The sequence below is a fragment of the Opisthorchis viverrini genome, assembly GCF_000715545.1.
Source record: "Opisthorchis viverrini unplaced genomic scaffold opera_v5_441, whole genome shotgun sequence".
NCBI lineage: Eukaryota > Metazoa > Platyhelminthes > Trematoda > Opisthorchiida > Opisthorchiidae > Opisthorchis > Opisthorchis viverrini.
Window position 1 is genome coordinate 216,208 of NW_008752104.1, and position 17,302 is coordinate 233,509.

General features: G+C 45.6%; 1 protein-coding gene across 1 annotated transcript in view; it reads left to right on the forward strand.

Annotated features, from left to right (window-relative positions):
• The window catches only part of T265_11089 (hypothetical protein), a gene marked incomplete at both ends in the record, with an annotated part of 30,190 nt that extends 13,722 nt beyond the window's left edge, over positions 1–16,468 (forward strand). The window contains 7 exons of the mRNA XM_009177652.1: positions 456–571; positions 5,948–6,212; positions 8,296–8,764; positions 10,904–10,941; positions 13,170–13,568; positions 14,958–15,233; positions 15,792–16,468. Of these exons, the coding sequence (XP_009175916.1) occupies positions 456–571; positions 5,948–6,212; positions 8,296–8,764; positions 10,904–10,941; positions 13,170–13,568; positions 14,958–15,233; positions 15,792–16,226 (1,998 nt within the window). The remainder of the gene's footprint in view (positions 1–455; positions 572–5,947; positions 6,213–8,295; positions 8,765–10,903; positions 10,942–13,169; positions 13,569–14,957; positions 15,234–15,791) is intronic.
• Positions 16,469–17,302: the final 834 nt, after the last annotated feature.

A 17,302-nucleotide genomic window follows, 5' to 3' on the forward strand; every position in this document is an offset into this window, starting at 1 on the left:
GATTGGAGGTACCCCCCCCCCCACACACACACCCGGAATAAATGAATATTCATCTGAAGTTTTAAAATCCATACCTTTTCGCAAACGTTTGCCACATCTGCCTTCTCCTAGGATGGAGAGCTGCTTTAGAGTGATTAATTCTTCAAGGTGGACTTTACACCGTTCAACTCTCATAGTCTGCAGTAGACTCATAAACAAAAAATTAAGTAATGCACTACTCATGAGGTTGCTGAAAACTCTTCGACAGCCCACGACCGGTTTCGCCCTTCTTGGGGCTTATCAGGTAGGGCGAAACCGGTCGTGGGCTGTCGATGGATTTTCAGCAACCTTATGAGTAGTACATTACAAAGTCCGCTACTTGTTCTTCTCGTTCCGTTGTAGGCACGACAGAGTTCGGTACCACAAAGCTGCCCATCCCATTTTTTAATATTATTTTCTTATTCATGAATTTTTAGCGCCTGAACTTTGCGCGGGAGTTTGGTGACGTGGCCGCACAACGCCGTGCATACAGTAATTTGGGGAACGCATTCATCTTCCTTGCGGACTTCAATTCAGCTGCAGAAAACTACCGGTGAGCACCTGTACTAATTCACCAACTTTTACTGAAAACATCTCATCAGTTGGTGCGATCAGGTAATGAGAATGGAGTGATCAGTGGAAGCCACTCCTTTTGAGGTTACGGAACGATATTTCTTTGTGATCCCCTCGAGTCAAGACCATCGCTTCAGCGGCCATAGGGCGTCTTTAACAAGTAATCATACAAAGAACGGGTGGTTTGTTGAATTTCTCAATTGAATCCTTGTTGAATCACATGCTTGTGGCACTTAAGCCTGTCATGAACTAAATCCGCAAACCCAACAATTTAGTAATATATCAGGGTTTGCTCAGACCTAACAATGAGTGTTTTTCATTATCATTATTCCATTATCTCGGCCCCTTTACCAAATACCCAGGCGCCAAGGAGCAACTTAACTCGCCAACTGCCTCATGCGACCTAATAGAGTGCCATGGGGCGAATTCGAAACTACTCGAATGGCTGTGTATCCCGGCCTATCACCAGACTGGTGGTGTTTTGCATCATTAAGCGACCCAGTTCTCAGGAGCTCTGGAGCTCTAAGAGGAGTTCGTGACTTTTCCAGTTATGACATAACAGGTTGGTCGAGAGACGTGCTCACATCGTAAAAGGACTCGATCAATCGTGTTTTATTTCCAATGAGATCAAAAATCTTGCAAAGGGGAATGCGCACGTAGTCAGTAACCTGAGCTGATCTATGATACGGGATCATGATTGGCTGTAGGGTCCAGACTTTCAACCAATCAGGGCTCGCATTGATGCTTGACCGGCAAGCGGGCCGATCTTTTGGCCAATCGCGTGCAGGATGGGCTTCGTGGTCGTAACAGCGCCTAACTGTGAGCGGTAGAGCGGTATCGGTGCGGAATTCCGCCTAACATCATGTCCCCATTTTAGGACGGACCCAAAGAGGCTGATTTCAGCGGTATCTTAGTGCCTAAGGGACATACTGTACCGGTTTCGTAGCAGTTGTTTTACGCCGGTCCCGCCTCTTCTCTCGTGGCAATTTCTTTTGTCCTGTCCAAAAGACAGTAAATCGAGCGGAGGTTCGAGAAGTGGGTGTGTTGTCCCACGCAGGTTCGCTTCCTGTTGGTACTAGGTCTTGTGGTACCGTTTGCGCGTGCGCTAACGAGTGTATCTAAAATGGCCAGTTTGTCACCCTACTCAATTATGTATTTCTAAAGTGACCATTGGATGAATTTATGCACCACTCGCTAGTGAGGTGTCATCTAGATGTCGTTGATAAGGTTTTATGGAAGACATTGTCAGTTTGAGAACAATACTTTCCAGTTTGGCCACAACAAATCAACCAGTCGAGATCGACTGCAGCGTCGGCACTATGGTGACTCTAGTTTTTGTTTGAAGCTAAATATCGCGTTAACTGTGAACGCGATAACACAAAGGGTACTCTGAGGGTATGGGCCTGAAGTCCAGTATATTTGTTATGTTTGTGTGACATCACATACAACGTCTCTGGCTAGTTCCAAAGACAGCAGCAAATAAGGGCGGCACGTTGAGTGAAAATTCAGTGTTAGCTCGGTGGTTGTGAGTCATTTCGACCTAAATCTGCCGTGGTGTTGATGCCTGTAATCCTACGGGCTATACTTGCTGGAACTCAGTTCCTTAAGGCCAACAGTGGGGCAGCCCGACGAGGAACAGCGAGTCCCCGTACTGCGAGTAATCGTATTACGAGGCAGTCTGGAGGTTAAAGTCGTGCTGTCCTCTGCGACAGGAGTGTGAAGGCAGTAAGGTTTCACCCAGGCGACCAGCATATCCATATTTATGGAAGCAGCAATGCTGCCTCGAAGAAAGAAGGACGGGTTAGAAAAGGTCGGCCCCAGAAAGCGCACACTCTGGTCGCCCAACGGTTGGCCGTGACCGCCGGCGCATTATTCAGTACGGCCGAAATACTTTTAAAACCACAGAGCTCGGTGCTGCTCAAATGACAGTTGATGTCACAGCCGCATCAGGAGTAAGACAGTGATGTCCTACCCCCTGCACCCTCGGGCCAGACCCCCCCCCCCCACAGCCAAATACGTCAGACATTTGGGTCATTGGCTTCAAGGAGGGTCCACCAACGCTCGCTATCTCGCGGTCCAGACTATTGAGTCAGAGGCTAGGGGCAGAGTCCCGGACAAAACCCTACATCCCCCCAATGTCCTGTGAGTCAGACTTTTGAGTCAAAGGCTCAAGGTGGGATACCTCAACCAAACCCCTTCCTCAGCCCGGGTAGCCGTGAAGTATCATTTGCACTTGCAGCTCTTCGCTCACCAGCCTTCCATCTCACACCTCCCAACCGGTCATACAATACAGTGCAATCTACCAATCTGCCAATCTCCCAGCCACTGTTCTGTGTCTCAACCATCGTCTAGAAAAACAAACTAAAATAGTTACCTGCTAACCTCAAAAGATCTGATCCACGTTGCAGCCTTTACTGTCTATACTCTATGTCAAATTGGACAACGGGCATCTCTTTCTGAAACCTTACTTTTNACTAACCTGAAGGTCCGCGGTTCGAATCCGACCTCCGCCACTCGACTTCCCCTGTCTAGGCTTGGGCAACCTGGCAGTATCCCAGCCCTCGTGCTCCCTTCGGGTGGCATGGCAGCTAGGCACCGAAAGGGTGCTACAGCTGAACGCTTTTATGCGGTTGTCTGGCTCAATCAATTTCAATGCAGATGGATGCGGTAAACGGTGTCTATCGTATCAACGTACACTCCGACAGAATGCAGTTCTGAAACTGAGAAGTACAAATTTACTCGAGATCTGTCGTGACCGTTGCGTCAGCAAAAAGGACGGATACATTAATTATGGTAGGTGATATGATTGCCCAAGTTGGACAACTAAACCCGGAAGAAGCACAAGTAGGTAGTAGATTTGGAGTGGATGCTGAGCATACGGATAATGGGGAGCGATTGTTTCAGTTGTGTGCTGATCATCATCTCTCCCTGGCGAGTACGATTACCGATGAAGAGTGCCAAAATTGTCGTTCCTTTTAGTGTACCCAACTTGACCCTGATCGTGTCATTGTACGAGTCCTGTTATGACTTCGCTTTCCGTCAGCCCGAAACAGTGCATTTCCCTTCATCAATTTCGACAACTTCCAGTAGCTCAAGCGTATCGAGCTGAGCTGGCTAGAAAGCCATTGGGGGCGCAGTGCCATGCGGATAACGAAAATTGTTTGGAGGTGGAATTGAAGCGAGTCCAAGGAACTATGCTCTCAGCTTTCAGAACCGTTTATCGAAGCGACCAAACTCGACTAAATGAACACTGAATTTCGTCGATATCTCATTGCTACGAGAGAGGTCATTCCTGTAATTAGTGTCTGTAATGGCACACGCATACCTCCCAAACACCGGATAACCAAGATCTTGAAGAATGTCAGAGAGCTCTGGTGGATTGCGAAGGTCCTGGAGATGTAGAAGGCTTTCGTTTTAGGTAAAAGCCGCACCCTATTTCAGCTGCTTCGATCAACCGATCGAAAGAAAGCAGGTGTCGATGAAAAAGTGTGCGAGGAAGGCGGAACGGAGATTCACTCCTTTAATCGTCGTCTTGAGCAATAGGCTGAGCACTTTAGAGAACAGTTTAACTGGTCTTCTACACAACCGCTGGAAGAACTCAGCAGGCCTGAATAGAACATCGTCACCAATTTGGTATCAGCAATTGACATCCAGCAGGAGTAAGCATTCCTGAAAGGCGATAAGGTAGCTAGTCAGGACGTTATGCACCCGGTACTCTTCAAAGAAGGTGTCAGGTCATAGTGAACAGTCTGAGAACGATACTACAGAAGATCCGGAACTAAAACAGATTCCCAATCGTCATCCCAATCTTCGAAAAGGGCACAAGAGCATAGCTGTATTTTACGGACATTGAAAAATGCGGACGATATTGCTCTCTTTGGTTCAGATCCTTCCCAAATGCGAACGATTTTAAATAACCTAAATAACTCTGCCTCACTGTTCAGTATAGGTTCACACCCGCAAAGTGTAAAATGCTGTTAGAAGAATCTAACCGAAATCTGGCGCTTGCAGATGAGTTAATCAACGTGGTGAATAAATTTGTTTACCTGGGCGGTTGTATGGACTTGCTGAAGATGAGATATTCAGGTCTGGTGGGGATAATGGATTGTTAATGCTGAGATACGCCAGATGGTCTAAGGAAGAAGCAGCCTTTTCATGATAGATGAATTACTCACGCTTCATAGGTTATGCTGTTTAGGACATGTATTCTGCATGCCAGAAAACCGTTCGCCTCGCAAGAGCCCCATCCATGTGCTGAGTAGAAGTGACCGATAGGTGGACAATGTATAACCTGGCAACGAAGTATGGAAACGTTAACTAGCAAACTTAGTCGAGTCGACAGCTGCTGCCTCCCTGGATGGGGACTCCGGGACTTAAGTCACCAATGGTTAATGACACTGGCAGAAATGGTCCAATCGCACGGTCAGTGGCACCCGTTCGTCAAAGCTACCGATTTCAATGCTTAGCCACCCAATTCCAAAACCTCTATGGCCTCCAAGGCCTGGTCGTATCTCTCTCACTCTCCAACTTTTCAGCGATCGAAACTGTGGCAGCTGGAACCAATGTGCCTTTGGTACATGGTTTATAACTGGTAAATTGATTGATTTTGGATGAGCCACTCAGCAGTAATTGACCAAATCACTAGAAGGCTTAACAATTCGGTATAATCTGTGATTAGTCTTGCGCTCTGATAAATCGTACATGCCTCTGATGGGACGTATTGAGACGGTTGTCTTGTAACACTTTGATAAGCCACGCAGATGTGAATTTCGCCTGTCAATTGGTCTGATGTGCCGGATTTGTTCATATAACGGTTTAATTGTTTTACTACGCTCTCTGTTGGAAATTTCCCATCGCACAACTATCCCAACCGCTATCCATTCTGCATGTAACCATGCATCTCTGGGTTGCCTGCAGCTTGTCTGTTGATTTACTTTTATACATATTTACGGGCAACTGATATATATATATATATATATATATATANAAATATTCAGGTCATCCAGACGTTTAATTTATGGAATACAGTAGCTATGGAGAAAATGGGGTATTTTTGTTTCGCGCACAATTCGGATCCCGCGATTCTTCCATATACTCTTAGCTACTTAACTCCTCTAACAGTAGCATATTTGCATATTTTTTATGTATGACGGACGCATTTCAGGATACTCCATAGTTGGAATGGGGCGTTACCAAGCGGGTTATCGAATAATTCGAATCTTTTGCATTATCGCATCGCAACCGCGATGGTGTTTACTGTGATACGTATCGATCAGTGTTTTTTCCACGAAACTCGACTCTACGAATGCTGCTTTCGACTGTATCAATCACAAACCCTATTTTGTGTCCAATTTAGCCATGCCCTGTTCCTTGCGCAACAGCTCAAAGATATTGCTCTAGAAGCACAGGCTTGCTACAGTCTTGGCAACACACACGGGATACTTCAGGATCACAGCACTGCTGTTGTTTATCTTCTACGTCATCTCGTCATTGCTCGTCGGCTTGGTGACCGTGTCGGTGAGGGTCGTGCTCATTGGTCCCTGACCAATGAGTACACCAGTTTACGGCGTTTTGATTTAGCGGTGCGGTGTGCTAGGCGCCATCGACAAATTGCACGTGAGGTAAGTTACTCGGGTGGTCTCTTTTCTAACGTTTGAAATGACCCCACTGTACTCCAGAACCGAAGGAATACACCGTAGGATAATTAGGTGCTGTGTTTTACGAAATGGAATGAATAAGATTTTATATACTACGAGTATTCTTTGTCGTTCTTCCATCTTGCTGAAGTCCAGCGATTCTTTCTTAGAGAGTAATCCACACACGAGTGGACAATACTCTGTTGTTCCAGTATTTCCACATTCCAGGTCATCAGGTTCAACTTCTCAGCGTGGAACAACGGTTATGCTCGTTTCCACGTCTTCTCTCCATTGATGAGCCACTGTAAAATTAAACAGATGAGACTCACCTCTTCGTATGTATTTATGGAAATTTTACAACCATATTCTTTGGAAAGGAAATCGTGTTCCCTCACAGACAAGTGCCGGACTTATTTTCATGTGGAAAATCCCGAGCAGATACATTAGGGCTTTTGTCTGAGATACAATTTACCTGAGCTAAGGTGCTTTGGGGATGTGTTCACAGCGCAAGGGTCATTGGTGTTCCTTTTAACTCGACTTCTGAGCTGATGAACACAATGCATCAATTTAGGCTGCTTGCAACTGTTTAGCCAGTTTTGAAGAGCGATCGCGTTTGCTTTGTCAATTCAGATACGTTAGCGTGCCTGCCATTGTGTGAAGTAGACGTTACTTAGCTTCGAAACTAGAGGTGTTTCCTCGGAACCCCTCGTGGAGTGGCGCCTCACGCTTTAAGGTGTGTTGCTTTCCTTCTGGGCAACGTCAATTTAGAGTTTCGTCGAGTGCTCTGCCAGGCTCAACCTAACGTTTGATTCGTTGGGATTCGTTTACGATTCGGATTTACTTCATAGGTAGTCAGCGGACTATGAAGTCCCAGTCGAGGTTTCGTCGTGTTCATGATCTGCGTCAATCTACGATGGAAAGTCGAACAGTGTTCTACAGCTGTTCCTTTTTGGGAGTCAAATATATTACGAGGCCCTCAGATTAGTAGTTTGGCCGCGTACAGTTCGAGCAGATCATCAACTTCCCCTAATCACGTGGTTCACTCCTTGGGAGTTGTTGTTGACCGGCTTCTCGTATATGATGCTGATTGGATTCTACCTTTCTCAACCGGTTTCTTGTTTGCCATTACTTAAGTTCAGTTCCTCTCTAACTAGTTCCCTAAGTTTGTCACGCGACAAGTGGCATAAACCGCAGGGTTCAACAGTCATAAAGACAACCCACTTCGTGACCTTCATCCGAACAGGTTTAGTTTGTTCGCATTGATACCAACGCTGTCTGAGATGCGTGACTGTCGGGTTAATTTTTATGCGTTCACACTTCGAATCCGTAACCAAGTAAGTGACAATTCGAATCTTCCAGACACCACCGATTTAGATAGATCGAAGTTATTCCTGGCTTGGAGCTGTCAAGATTGGTTTGAAACCAGATTAATACAAACAATCTGTTTTTTCCTTATCTTTGTCTGAGCTCAGGACAGACAGATGGCTGCTACGCTAACGATAGTGTCTGGCGTTCGGTCTGCTTTTCAAGCATCATTGTCGGCTTATCTGCCCTCGAGACTGCATAATCTCTGTGCGTTTGATATGATTATCTTTCCGTGTTTGATGTATACGGTCTCTGACATGTGGCGCGATTGCTCTCCTGATTAGCAGTGGTTTGGCAAGAAAATGCACTCTGTTCGAATGCCGGACTTTCCGTCGATGCTTGCAACCGTGTGCGCACATGTCTGCTCTGCGCCTGTCAGGCTGTCGCTCACACAGCCCGGTTTGAGCATATGGGTGGCGGATCAGTGTGAGTGAATGTCAGGTGGAGTGTATTTGCCTGTGTTGGGCTGTTGTTTGTTGGCTGTCCTCGTGATCGATGGGCGAGACACATAAATGCACTTAAGCACAAGTTGTTGCATTTCGGCCTGCTGAGTAAAATGGAGGGAGCTGTGTCCATAATCAGCGTCCATCCTCTGTCATTGTTTACTACTTGCCTGTTTGTTGGCCTTACGAAAACAAACCTCTTCACTACGACAGTTTATTTGTCATTCCGTTTGTAACTTGCTTTTGTGTCGCCTTTACAGCTTCACGACGATGCGGGATTTATAACAGCACAGTTGATGATTCGTGAGATAAAGTGTTTATTGAACTCAAACGATGCAGCCACTCCCGGTGGTGGAACTAACACCCAACTCCCGCCACCATCGTGTGTACCCGTAGAGGGTGGGAAAGAACCACACAACGCGGTTTTACGGTGCCCATCGAATCCCATCTGGGACCCTCCATCCAGCGGACTAACATGGTCCCCGCGATCGGCTCCCATACTAAGCGGATTTGAAGGCATTCCAACAACTGCTGCGGGGTCTTCATCACTTATTCATTCTTCGAGGGGGTCAGGAGAGGAGACTGAGGAGGATCAGGACGATTTCGATCCGGACTTAGATGCGGACTTGGAAAGAGAACTGGCGGCATCGGCAGACGAAGTGCTCGATACTGTGGAATTAGTCACAACATCCGATGGGAAAACAACAACTGTTCTTATAGGTTGTTTTGGTGAGTTGGTGTTGTCCAGCGTGATTCGTAATCACACAGCTTCGAGGTCATCAGGCTGAATTTACGATTTGGTTTGTGTGTCCGTTAATTGATCGTTGTTCTTTACTACATCATAAATACAAACACACCACTGATGGGCTGTCTTCAAGTGCATCCAGTCGGATGAAAGATTTCGTGAGGTTTGTGTTTCCTTAGGATCCTGTAGCTGAGGGTGATAAAAATAACGGTTATTGCTCCGTGGCGATTAGGCCAATGTCGCTAGAGGACGCTTGATTCATCGACAGCGCCTTTCTCATACACTTCATCATCTCTGTGGCAGTTTGAAATTCTGAACTTCCGTCCCCCAGCGATAGACGAATGAATAGACGGGAAATCATGTGGTTGCATAATTGTTTCGAACGTGTTTTCCACTTTTACCCGAATCGCTCTCTGATGCGGTGTAAAAATAAATCATAGGACAATCGGACACTTCATAGCCTCCATGTATAGGTTAACGCTTATCGATGTAGCTGTACAGCTGTAGTGAAGCTACCTGCGCAGTGGAAAAATCGACCAAGTCCAGTTTCTTGGGCTGCTGGAGCAACTCCTGAACTGCTTCCCCTACTCCTTCTCCATGGGAACTTCTTCGTCCAACAACTCTTACACAAAGTAACTGCAATCAGGTTACTTGCTTTATTGCATGGCCACTTTCTGGCGGACACGCACGGGTCACCGCTGTCCGTGTGGCAGCAAGGTCCGGATGCAGTCTTATCCCGTTTCTTAAGTTGAATTGTAACCAACTGTGGATTTCACGTGGACCTCGTAGGTTCGAAGAAATTTTAATATGGCAAAGTTCTAGCCTAGCCTGATTTTGTCACCATTTCGATACGTCACACCGAGCAAGACCCTCTTCAACGATGTCAGTCCTCTCAGTCAGTACTTTGTCAGACAACAGTCGATTTGATTTACATTGTGAATAGCATCGTCAGGGGCTGTCAACGTGAATCATTTGATTGTGTCTACTTTATATCATGGGACACAAAACCCGAAGCGCGATTGTGTAGGGTTTGACGACAAATTCTCCATTGAGGGAGCAGTCCGATTCCACTGTCGGTCTTCAAAGTCGCTGCTTCGCACCCTCCACAGCCGTTGACCCAAATTACGAAGTCGATAGGTACGTTTATCCGCTAATTTCAAAACTACCGACCCTGCTTCGTCGCGTCCTCAATTGCGCTCATGTATCCAAGCTAATGCCTTCAATGCATAACTCCTTTTCCAACCCCCCACTTGACAGCCCACTGACAGTGCTGGATTTATGCATCAATTTATCAGCTCCCGCCTGTAATGCGTAGCTACCCCCCCCCACCCCGAATCATCGGTAAACGAAACTGTGGCAGCTACAACCACTATACGACAAGTATTACAAGTTATGAGAATGATGATGATGATGATGATGATTTGCGTTTTTTAAACGTGAGTTAATGACTTGCTAGGTTGCCACGGGCCGCATGGATACTAACACACCATTTAGTTAGAGCACTGGTCGATAGGCTTGAAGCTGGGAGTAAGCGGAAGTAGCATCTCCGACACGTTATTTAGCAGTTGCTATTCGGGTGTCACAAACGATATTCGTTCGTAACAATTCGACCGGTTAACGTTTGAAACAATGTCTCAGGTTCGGATTTCTTCAGAGCACTCATCCCCGGTTGAAATAAAGTTGCTGATATCTTCTATCACGAGCCGGTGAGTATACCGGTGCCTCACGTAGGTTTTTACGGGTATAGAAGTTGACTTCGTTAAGTGGAAGCATACATTTCATCGTGACAAATCTCGATAGTTTCGGATGCTTTTTCTCTTTGGATAGAGTTCATACCAGTTTAGTGATGACTTGAAGACGGAATGAGAGCCTCATTAAAAAAAAAACAACAACAGCAATATAATGGCACTATATTTATATCAGGGTGTGAGGACACAAGATTATGATCCCAAGGCTGTTGGGGTTGATTGAGTTTATTCGTCATGTGTTTTTTTATTCTTACAAATTTTCCAGTGTTCTCGCCGCTATGATGAGGGTATCACCTTAGATTTGTAATGAAATTCGGTTCCTAAATACCATTTGTTTAGTTGTTCTCCGCATATGTATATCTGTTTATTTTGCAGATATTCCTGAAGATGCTGTTGAGAAGAAGGGGACTATGGTAAGTGGTTTGGGTCGGTGATTTTTTTGCCTTTTATTGAACGATGCATCGATCTATGGGCAACTAGGATGGCCTCGTAGGAGTGAGATAGTGCAGTCCATCAATCGTCACACAACGATTTACGAAGGAAGACTAACGAATCGGTCAAGTGGATGATTGAGAGATCTAGCAGCGTGCACCCATCATACATCAATTTTCCTCCGTAGTTCTGAGATTCAGCTTTGGCCTCCTCACTGAAATTGAACCCTATAGAGCTTTTGTTGAAATGCACTACTGATAATTCAGTCAGTAAATTTACTCCACGATTGATGCCTCACAGGCATTTGAAATACCTGGTGTATGAATCACCAATTCGATTAGACTCTAGTGCTCTGCAGGAAGACGTGGCCCACGTTGTGTGGTTTCATACATTTCACACATATACATAGAAACCATTGGCTTAAGAGGCCTGATATTTGCTTTCATACTTTTCAAAGTCAACGAACCTGGTTCGTCAAGTGGAAAAGAATCATTATTTTGAAAGCTTGGCTCAGTAAGAGAGCGAATTTACTGACTACAAAGCCCGTGGTGCGAACCCGACCTCTGCATCACGACTTCCCCTATTAAGGCTTGGGAAACCTAGCAGTATCCCAGTGCTCCCTTCGGGTGCCATGGCAGTTAGGCACTGAAAGGTTGCTAAGGCTAAACGGTAGCTCAAGTTTCCTGTGAAGTCAAGATGAAATTTCAAGATTAACTACGAGGGTTTCGAACGAAAACCAACAGGGTAACCGAATATAGCATCAGGAAAGGTTACTTTGAAAAAGGGTGTCTCAGAAGTACCTAGCCAACTATCCAGTCAGTGGAGTTAACCAAGTTAGTTTTCGATGAGGCGATTTACTCTCAGAGTTCGTTTACAATATCACCATTGATGTGAAAACATCTTCGATCAAGAACTCTGCGACGAAGGGCTTTCAGCAACCTTGTGAGTAGTTTCCTTTATGAAAACTGTGTAATGTCTTTCCGCAGGACAGTTCGTACCTGCGGTGGCGGTGCAAAATTTTAACCATGTGAATGTGGGATGTAGTCGATTTGGACAAGCAGTCTATCAAATGCTTCACTCGACTCGTCATGTAGCGTGATCGGTTTCACTCAGCAACCCAACGTGCCAACAATCGGTTCTTCATTTGCCGTGTGTCAAAGGAGGCCCACTTCCCCAGATCCTTCTGAGTTGAATGTGTCTGATGTATAAAATATCTCACAGTGTGTCCTTGTGTCCAGTACTCCAAGGTTTGTCAACTCCTGAGATGTTTTTATATATTTAACGCTTTTACTATATATATACCAGGATTCATGTTATTACCACAACAGAACTCTTCCGGATGTGAATATTTGTTGAATCTCATACCAGTCATGAGGTTTCATAGGAGCGAGATGGCTCAGTAGTTAGAGCGTGAATTTACTGACCGGAAGATCCATGGTTCGAACCCGACCTTTGAATCTCGTTTTCTGTCTGAGCAGTATCCCAGCCGTTGTGATTCCTTCGGGTGGCATGGCAGTTAGGCACCGAAAGGTTTTTTTGTCCCCTTTCGTCTGTTCTTCGTCAACTACTCGAAAAATGCTGCTTTTTAGGTAACAAGTTTCCATCAAGGCGGAGCAAGCTCTAAGCTTTAGATATTCTAGTTGTAGAACTTGGAAAATATTATGATGTTGACGGCCTTTCCAAAACCTCGGACGAGTGTCACCAATACCTTCAATTAAAATCCCTGTCGATCACTACAAATTTGGCGTGACTCCCTATAACTAGGTCAGTTTTTCTCTTTCTGTTTTTCTTTCTGAGTAATGCTCATTTCATTCCATTTTGTAAGACTCACCTAATCAGTCGAATAATAAGTTTATGGGGCTAGTTGTCCGGTGGAATCGAGCTAAGTTGATTTCTGGCCAGGCATTTTCCCCTAAAGGGATCCAACAGTAACTTATCGTGACCGGAATGACTTCTCTACGGAGAGATCCCCTGTACTTCCAGTATGTCTTGGTTCAACCTAGGACGGTGGAAAAGCCAGGAATAGGTTTAACCTCCTCCGGACCTCGCGAACAAGTGCTTGTGACCGGATCCTGGAGCTGTCTTGAACTTCACCGTGGTGGGCTGACTGGTTTTGACGCGTGCTCACTGTTTAGTGTTTGTGCACTACCGTATTGATTATGGAAACTTAGTTCCTATATTATTTTTGTTGAATTCCTGTCGTCCACAGACAAACTTCTACTCAAACGCTCCCACATTCCAACGGCATTCCACACAACGCCGCGAATCGAGTAACCATTCGGAGGATTTGGAGGATCAACTAGAAAACATAGAAGCAATCGGTAGAGCAAATTCAGACCGTGGTAATGCCGAAACGACCAGCACAGCTGCAGAGGAGGAAGAGCAGGCTGATGATTCGCAGGAGTTTTTCTCGCTTTTACTCGCTTCACAGTCTCGTCGTATGGACGAACAGCGATGTTTTCTTCGTGCAACATCAGTAACTCAGTCTGCGATCACATCAAATGGGCATGCAGAGTCAGGCGATGGTGTTGTTCTTCCATCGGCCACTCCAGCTCACATTGACCAAGCATCGAATGAGGCGCTTTTTGATCTAATCGAAGGGATGCAAGTAAGTCAACGTTTGGTCTTTAGACTGCATAGGACTTGCGGTGTTTGACAAAGCACAACTTTGCCGCACCACAAACAGTTTGATGCACCGGTTAACAATTGATCAATGGTCGTCTCTCTTTGGGGAGGGGTCCACACTCGAGGAACTTGGAGCTGATCTCTTTTAGGGGCTGTTCCTACTACTACTGTCCGACTAATTCCCTATATACATGATCAATATTAATGCCATTCTTGCTGCCATCATCATCATCATCATCATCATCATCATCATCATCATCATCATCATCATCGTCAAAGACAGCAACANAGAGAAAAAGAGTGGGTGAGGCAGGGGACCAAGCGCTGGCTTATGTCAAGCATTCTGAGGTGCCACACCTCCAACCGCTCAATCAGACAATCTGGAAAGAAACTGACAGCACGAACGCCACTGACATCGATTAGCCGACATTTTTTGCAACGTCTCCAGCCAAGCACAGGCGAAGTCACGGGGACCCCATCCTAGAAGACGTACAACACCAAAACTCTTCGTGATCTCTTTCACGCCTTTCTTCCAAGTCATGCACTGTCCACCTCGCGGTTCGCGCCATTCTGAAGGAGACACGGGCAACAACACTCGTCTTGGTAGACGATGTCTGAATGAGTGTTGCCGGCCAGCACTAGTCCCTTCTTCCATCCACTTTTATTCTCTTCCTCACACAAGAAGGCGTTCCAGTAAATTATGATTGAATGACGGCGGAACGTCGGTAATGAAGAGTGATATGCTATCGATGATGATGGCGAGTTATCACAACTATTGGTACCACTTTTGCAAATGGTTTAACGGCTATTATTAGGTGATTGTGTAATATTACCGTAACACTACTCAGTGAGATGTATTTCTCCAGACTTCTCCCTGGTAGGGGATAGTCGAGTGGCTTTTTTTCTCAAGAATTTGTCGATAAATTGTGGCTTTCTTTTGGTGAAGCATCGGTGTTGAACACTGATGTCATGCTGTCGATGATGATGATTCTTTTGGTGAATCAAAGTGAAGACGGTGTGTGGAGACTGGCTTGATTTCGGAGTTTCTTTCCAACACTGGCACTTATGTGACAAGAGTGACCAACAAGGTACGAGTTAGTAAGCAAAATTTAGACTGATAACAGGTAGCGTGTTTACTGGTCACTTGGGTCTCGTGGACTTGATTTAATGCAAAAAATATTGAAATCGTTCTTACAGCAAGAACCTGATCTACGTGTCTGGTTAGCAAAGTTTTTCAAATACTGTGCTCAGCTGAGAGGCAAAGAAGTGTTCATCACCAAGTGTTTGGCACCTGTGGGTAACTCGTTTACAGATCTGTTCATACTACGTAATGATTCAAATGAACCTTACCTATCTACTTACCTCTTTCCAGGGTGACCGGATGGATGATCAGCGCGCCAGTTTGCCGGCCTTTCCGGGTCTCCGCGCCGGGCCTGGTCTTCAATTGCTTGAGAGTAGTTCGTTGAGCAACATCCATGGTGTCATGTTCACCTCCACTGGAAGCGGGGCCAGTGATGGTCTACCCGAACCTCAAAGCCGCCCGTTCTCTGTCACTCGGTTTCAAAGAGCCACTTCATCAGCTGCAGCGGCAAGTGGCACTCCACTTGAACCGGATGCTGAGTTTTTGGACATGATTCTTCGTCTACAGGTTAGCCTTAATTTTGCCTCATGTGACGAGCTTTGTACACAAGTCTTTCTGTTTAGCAGTACCTTTCAGGTATGTTTTCCATTTGACCAGAGGACTATCATAACACGGCATGTAGTGCGTCCGAAGGTGACTGAAAGCATTTAGGACAGTTTCAGAATTCTTCGTACTTTTTGCGGGTTTGTCCCGTATTGTTGAGTCGAAACATACTTTTAATGTGGCTGACACACAACGCGAAAGGGTGGAGACCGTCAAAAAATTTTGAATTTCAGAAATCTCGGTCTGCTTTCTGCGTTAAATTAACCATGTTCTTAGGCTGTTTCGCATTTTTCTAGCTACTTGTATTCGCTTGTGAATACCCTACTCAACACAAATGGATCATGCAACAAAAATGCATGATTGCCTCTTCAAAAACAGCGATGAATGAATTTTCGGGTGTGCGAAAATCGATATCGATCTACTGTGTTACTTCACTGAAAGTTGGACTCCATTTTTTTTTTAATTTATACTACTTTTCTCTCAATCGGTCTATTTCTCTCTCTCTCTCTCTCTCTCTCTCAGACTTCGACACGTATTGACGACCAGAGAAGCAGCTTACCAGATCCCTTGCTCAGGGTGCGAGATGAGACAACCACACGCGACCCCAACTCTACGTCCCAGCCACTCGGAAGCCACCTAGATTCCAGCGGAGATGCTTGTAACCACAATCAGGCAATACACGCGGGTCGCCACTCAGCCCCAACAGTTCCTGACGAAGATTTCTTTGCTCTTATTCAACGAGTTCAGGCGACTCGCTTGGACGAGCAGCGTTGTAATCCACCCGTGAACATCAACCGATCAGATAGTTCTCCTCATGTGGAACCTCCCAATACCGCCCCCACCACCCTACCTGCTAACAGCAATAACAGTGGCAACTCTAGTCAGAAATCGACAAAGAATCCTTCACGTCGCCCAGGTGGTAGTTGGCGCCGTTTATCTTCAAATCAGGGAAAGTGATTGGTGTTCTATTTTTCTCTCCCGTCGTCGCAAGATCAACACCATGAGTATTTTCATCAACGTTTGTCTCACCACCACCACCACCACCATCAACACGGCGTCGGTGTATGTCGATCCGAGCATTTAACTCGTAATTCGTCGCATACCTACATGTGGCTTTTATGCTTCTGTCTATTTCAGAAGAGTTTTCTATGTGTACTTGATTCTACCGCCTTGTCACCAAAGAAGAAAAATATTGCGATCCAAAATCTATCGCTTTTTTCTTTGGAAGTGCAGTAAACGCCACGTACGGACATTGGAGATCGCTTCGAATGATTCCGTTTTAAGCGCCTCACTATCTTTTATCTATGATACGAATTGTTGAGATGAAGGCTTTATCCAAGAGGGTCGTTCACCGTCGAAAAAATGGGAGGTGGGGGTGTCTGGCTCTGTGTTTGAAGCAAGTAATTTTCATCGTCTCATTTCACTGATAGTACTGAAGATTTCTGTATCCCCACTATAGTCCTATCTTAAGATCTATGCACCAAAGTGCTCTTGGGCGGCAACAATGTTCTCTCATTGAAGCTTGAAACTAAAATGGAATCTTGAACTATACTGGTGAATTATGGACAGGATATTATTCTCATATTGTATGGATGAATGTACACTCAAGTCTGTTATATATGCCACTCCATGATCTAAACAACTACTGGGGGGTAGCGAGATGGTTCAGTGGTTAGGGCGCGATTTTACTGACCAGAAGATCCGTGATTCGAACCCGACCTCCGCCTTTCGATTTCCCCTGTTTAGGCTCGGGCAGTCTGGCTGTATCTCAGCCCTCGTGCTTCCTTCAGGTGGCATGGCAGCTAGACGCCGAAAGGGTATTACAGCTGAACGGTTATCATTATTTAAACCACCTCCAAGGGACTACGGCGTAGTGATTTGTATCTTCTCACCGGTGTTGTAAGTGGCATGAATGCAACTGAAATTTCACAGCACAGAATTTATCACCTAACACGGTTGAACCAGTTCGCCTCCTGATGAAAGCCTCATTTTATATTAGGAGAAGCCATTGACCCCAGACTGCCAAAAACAAG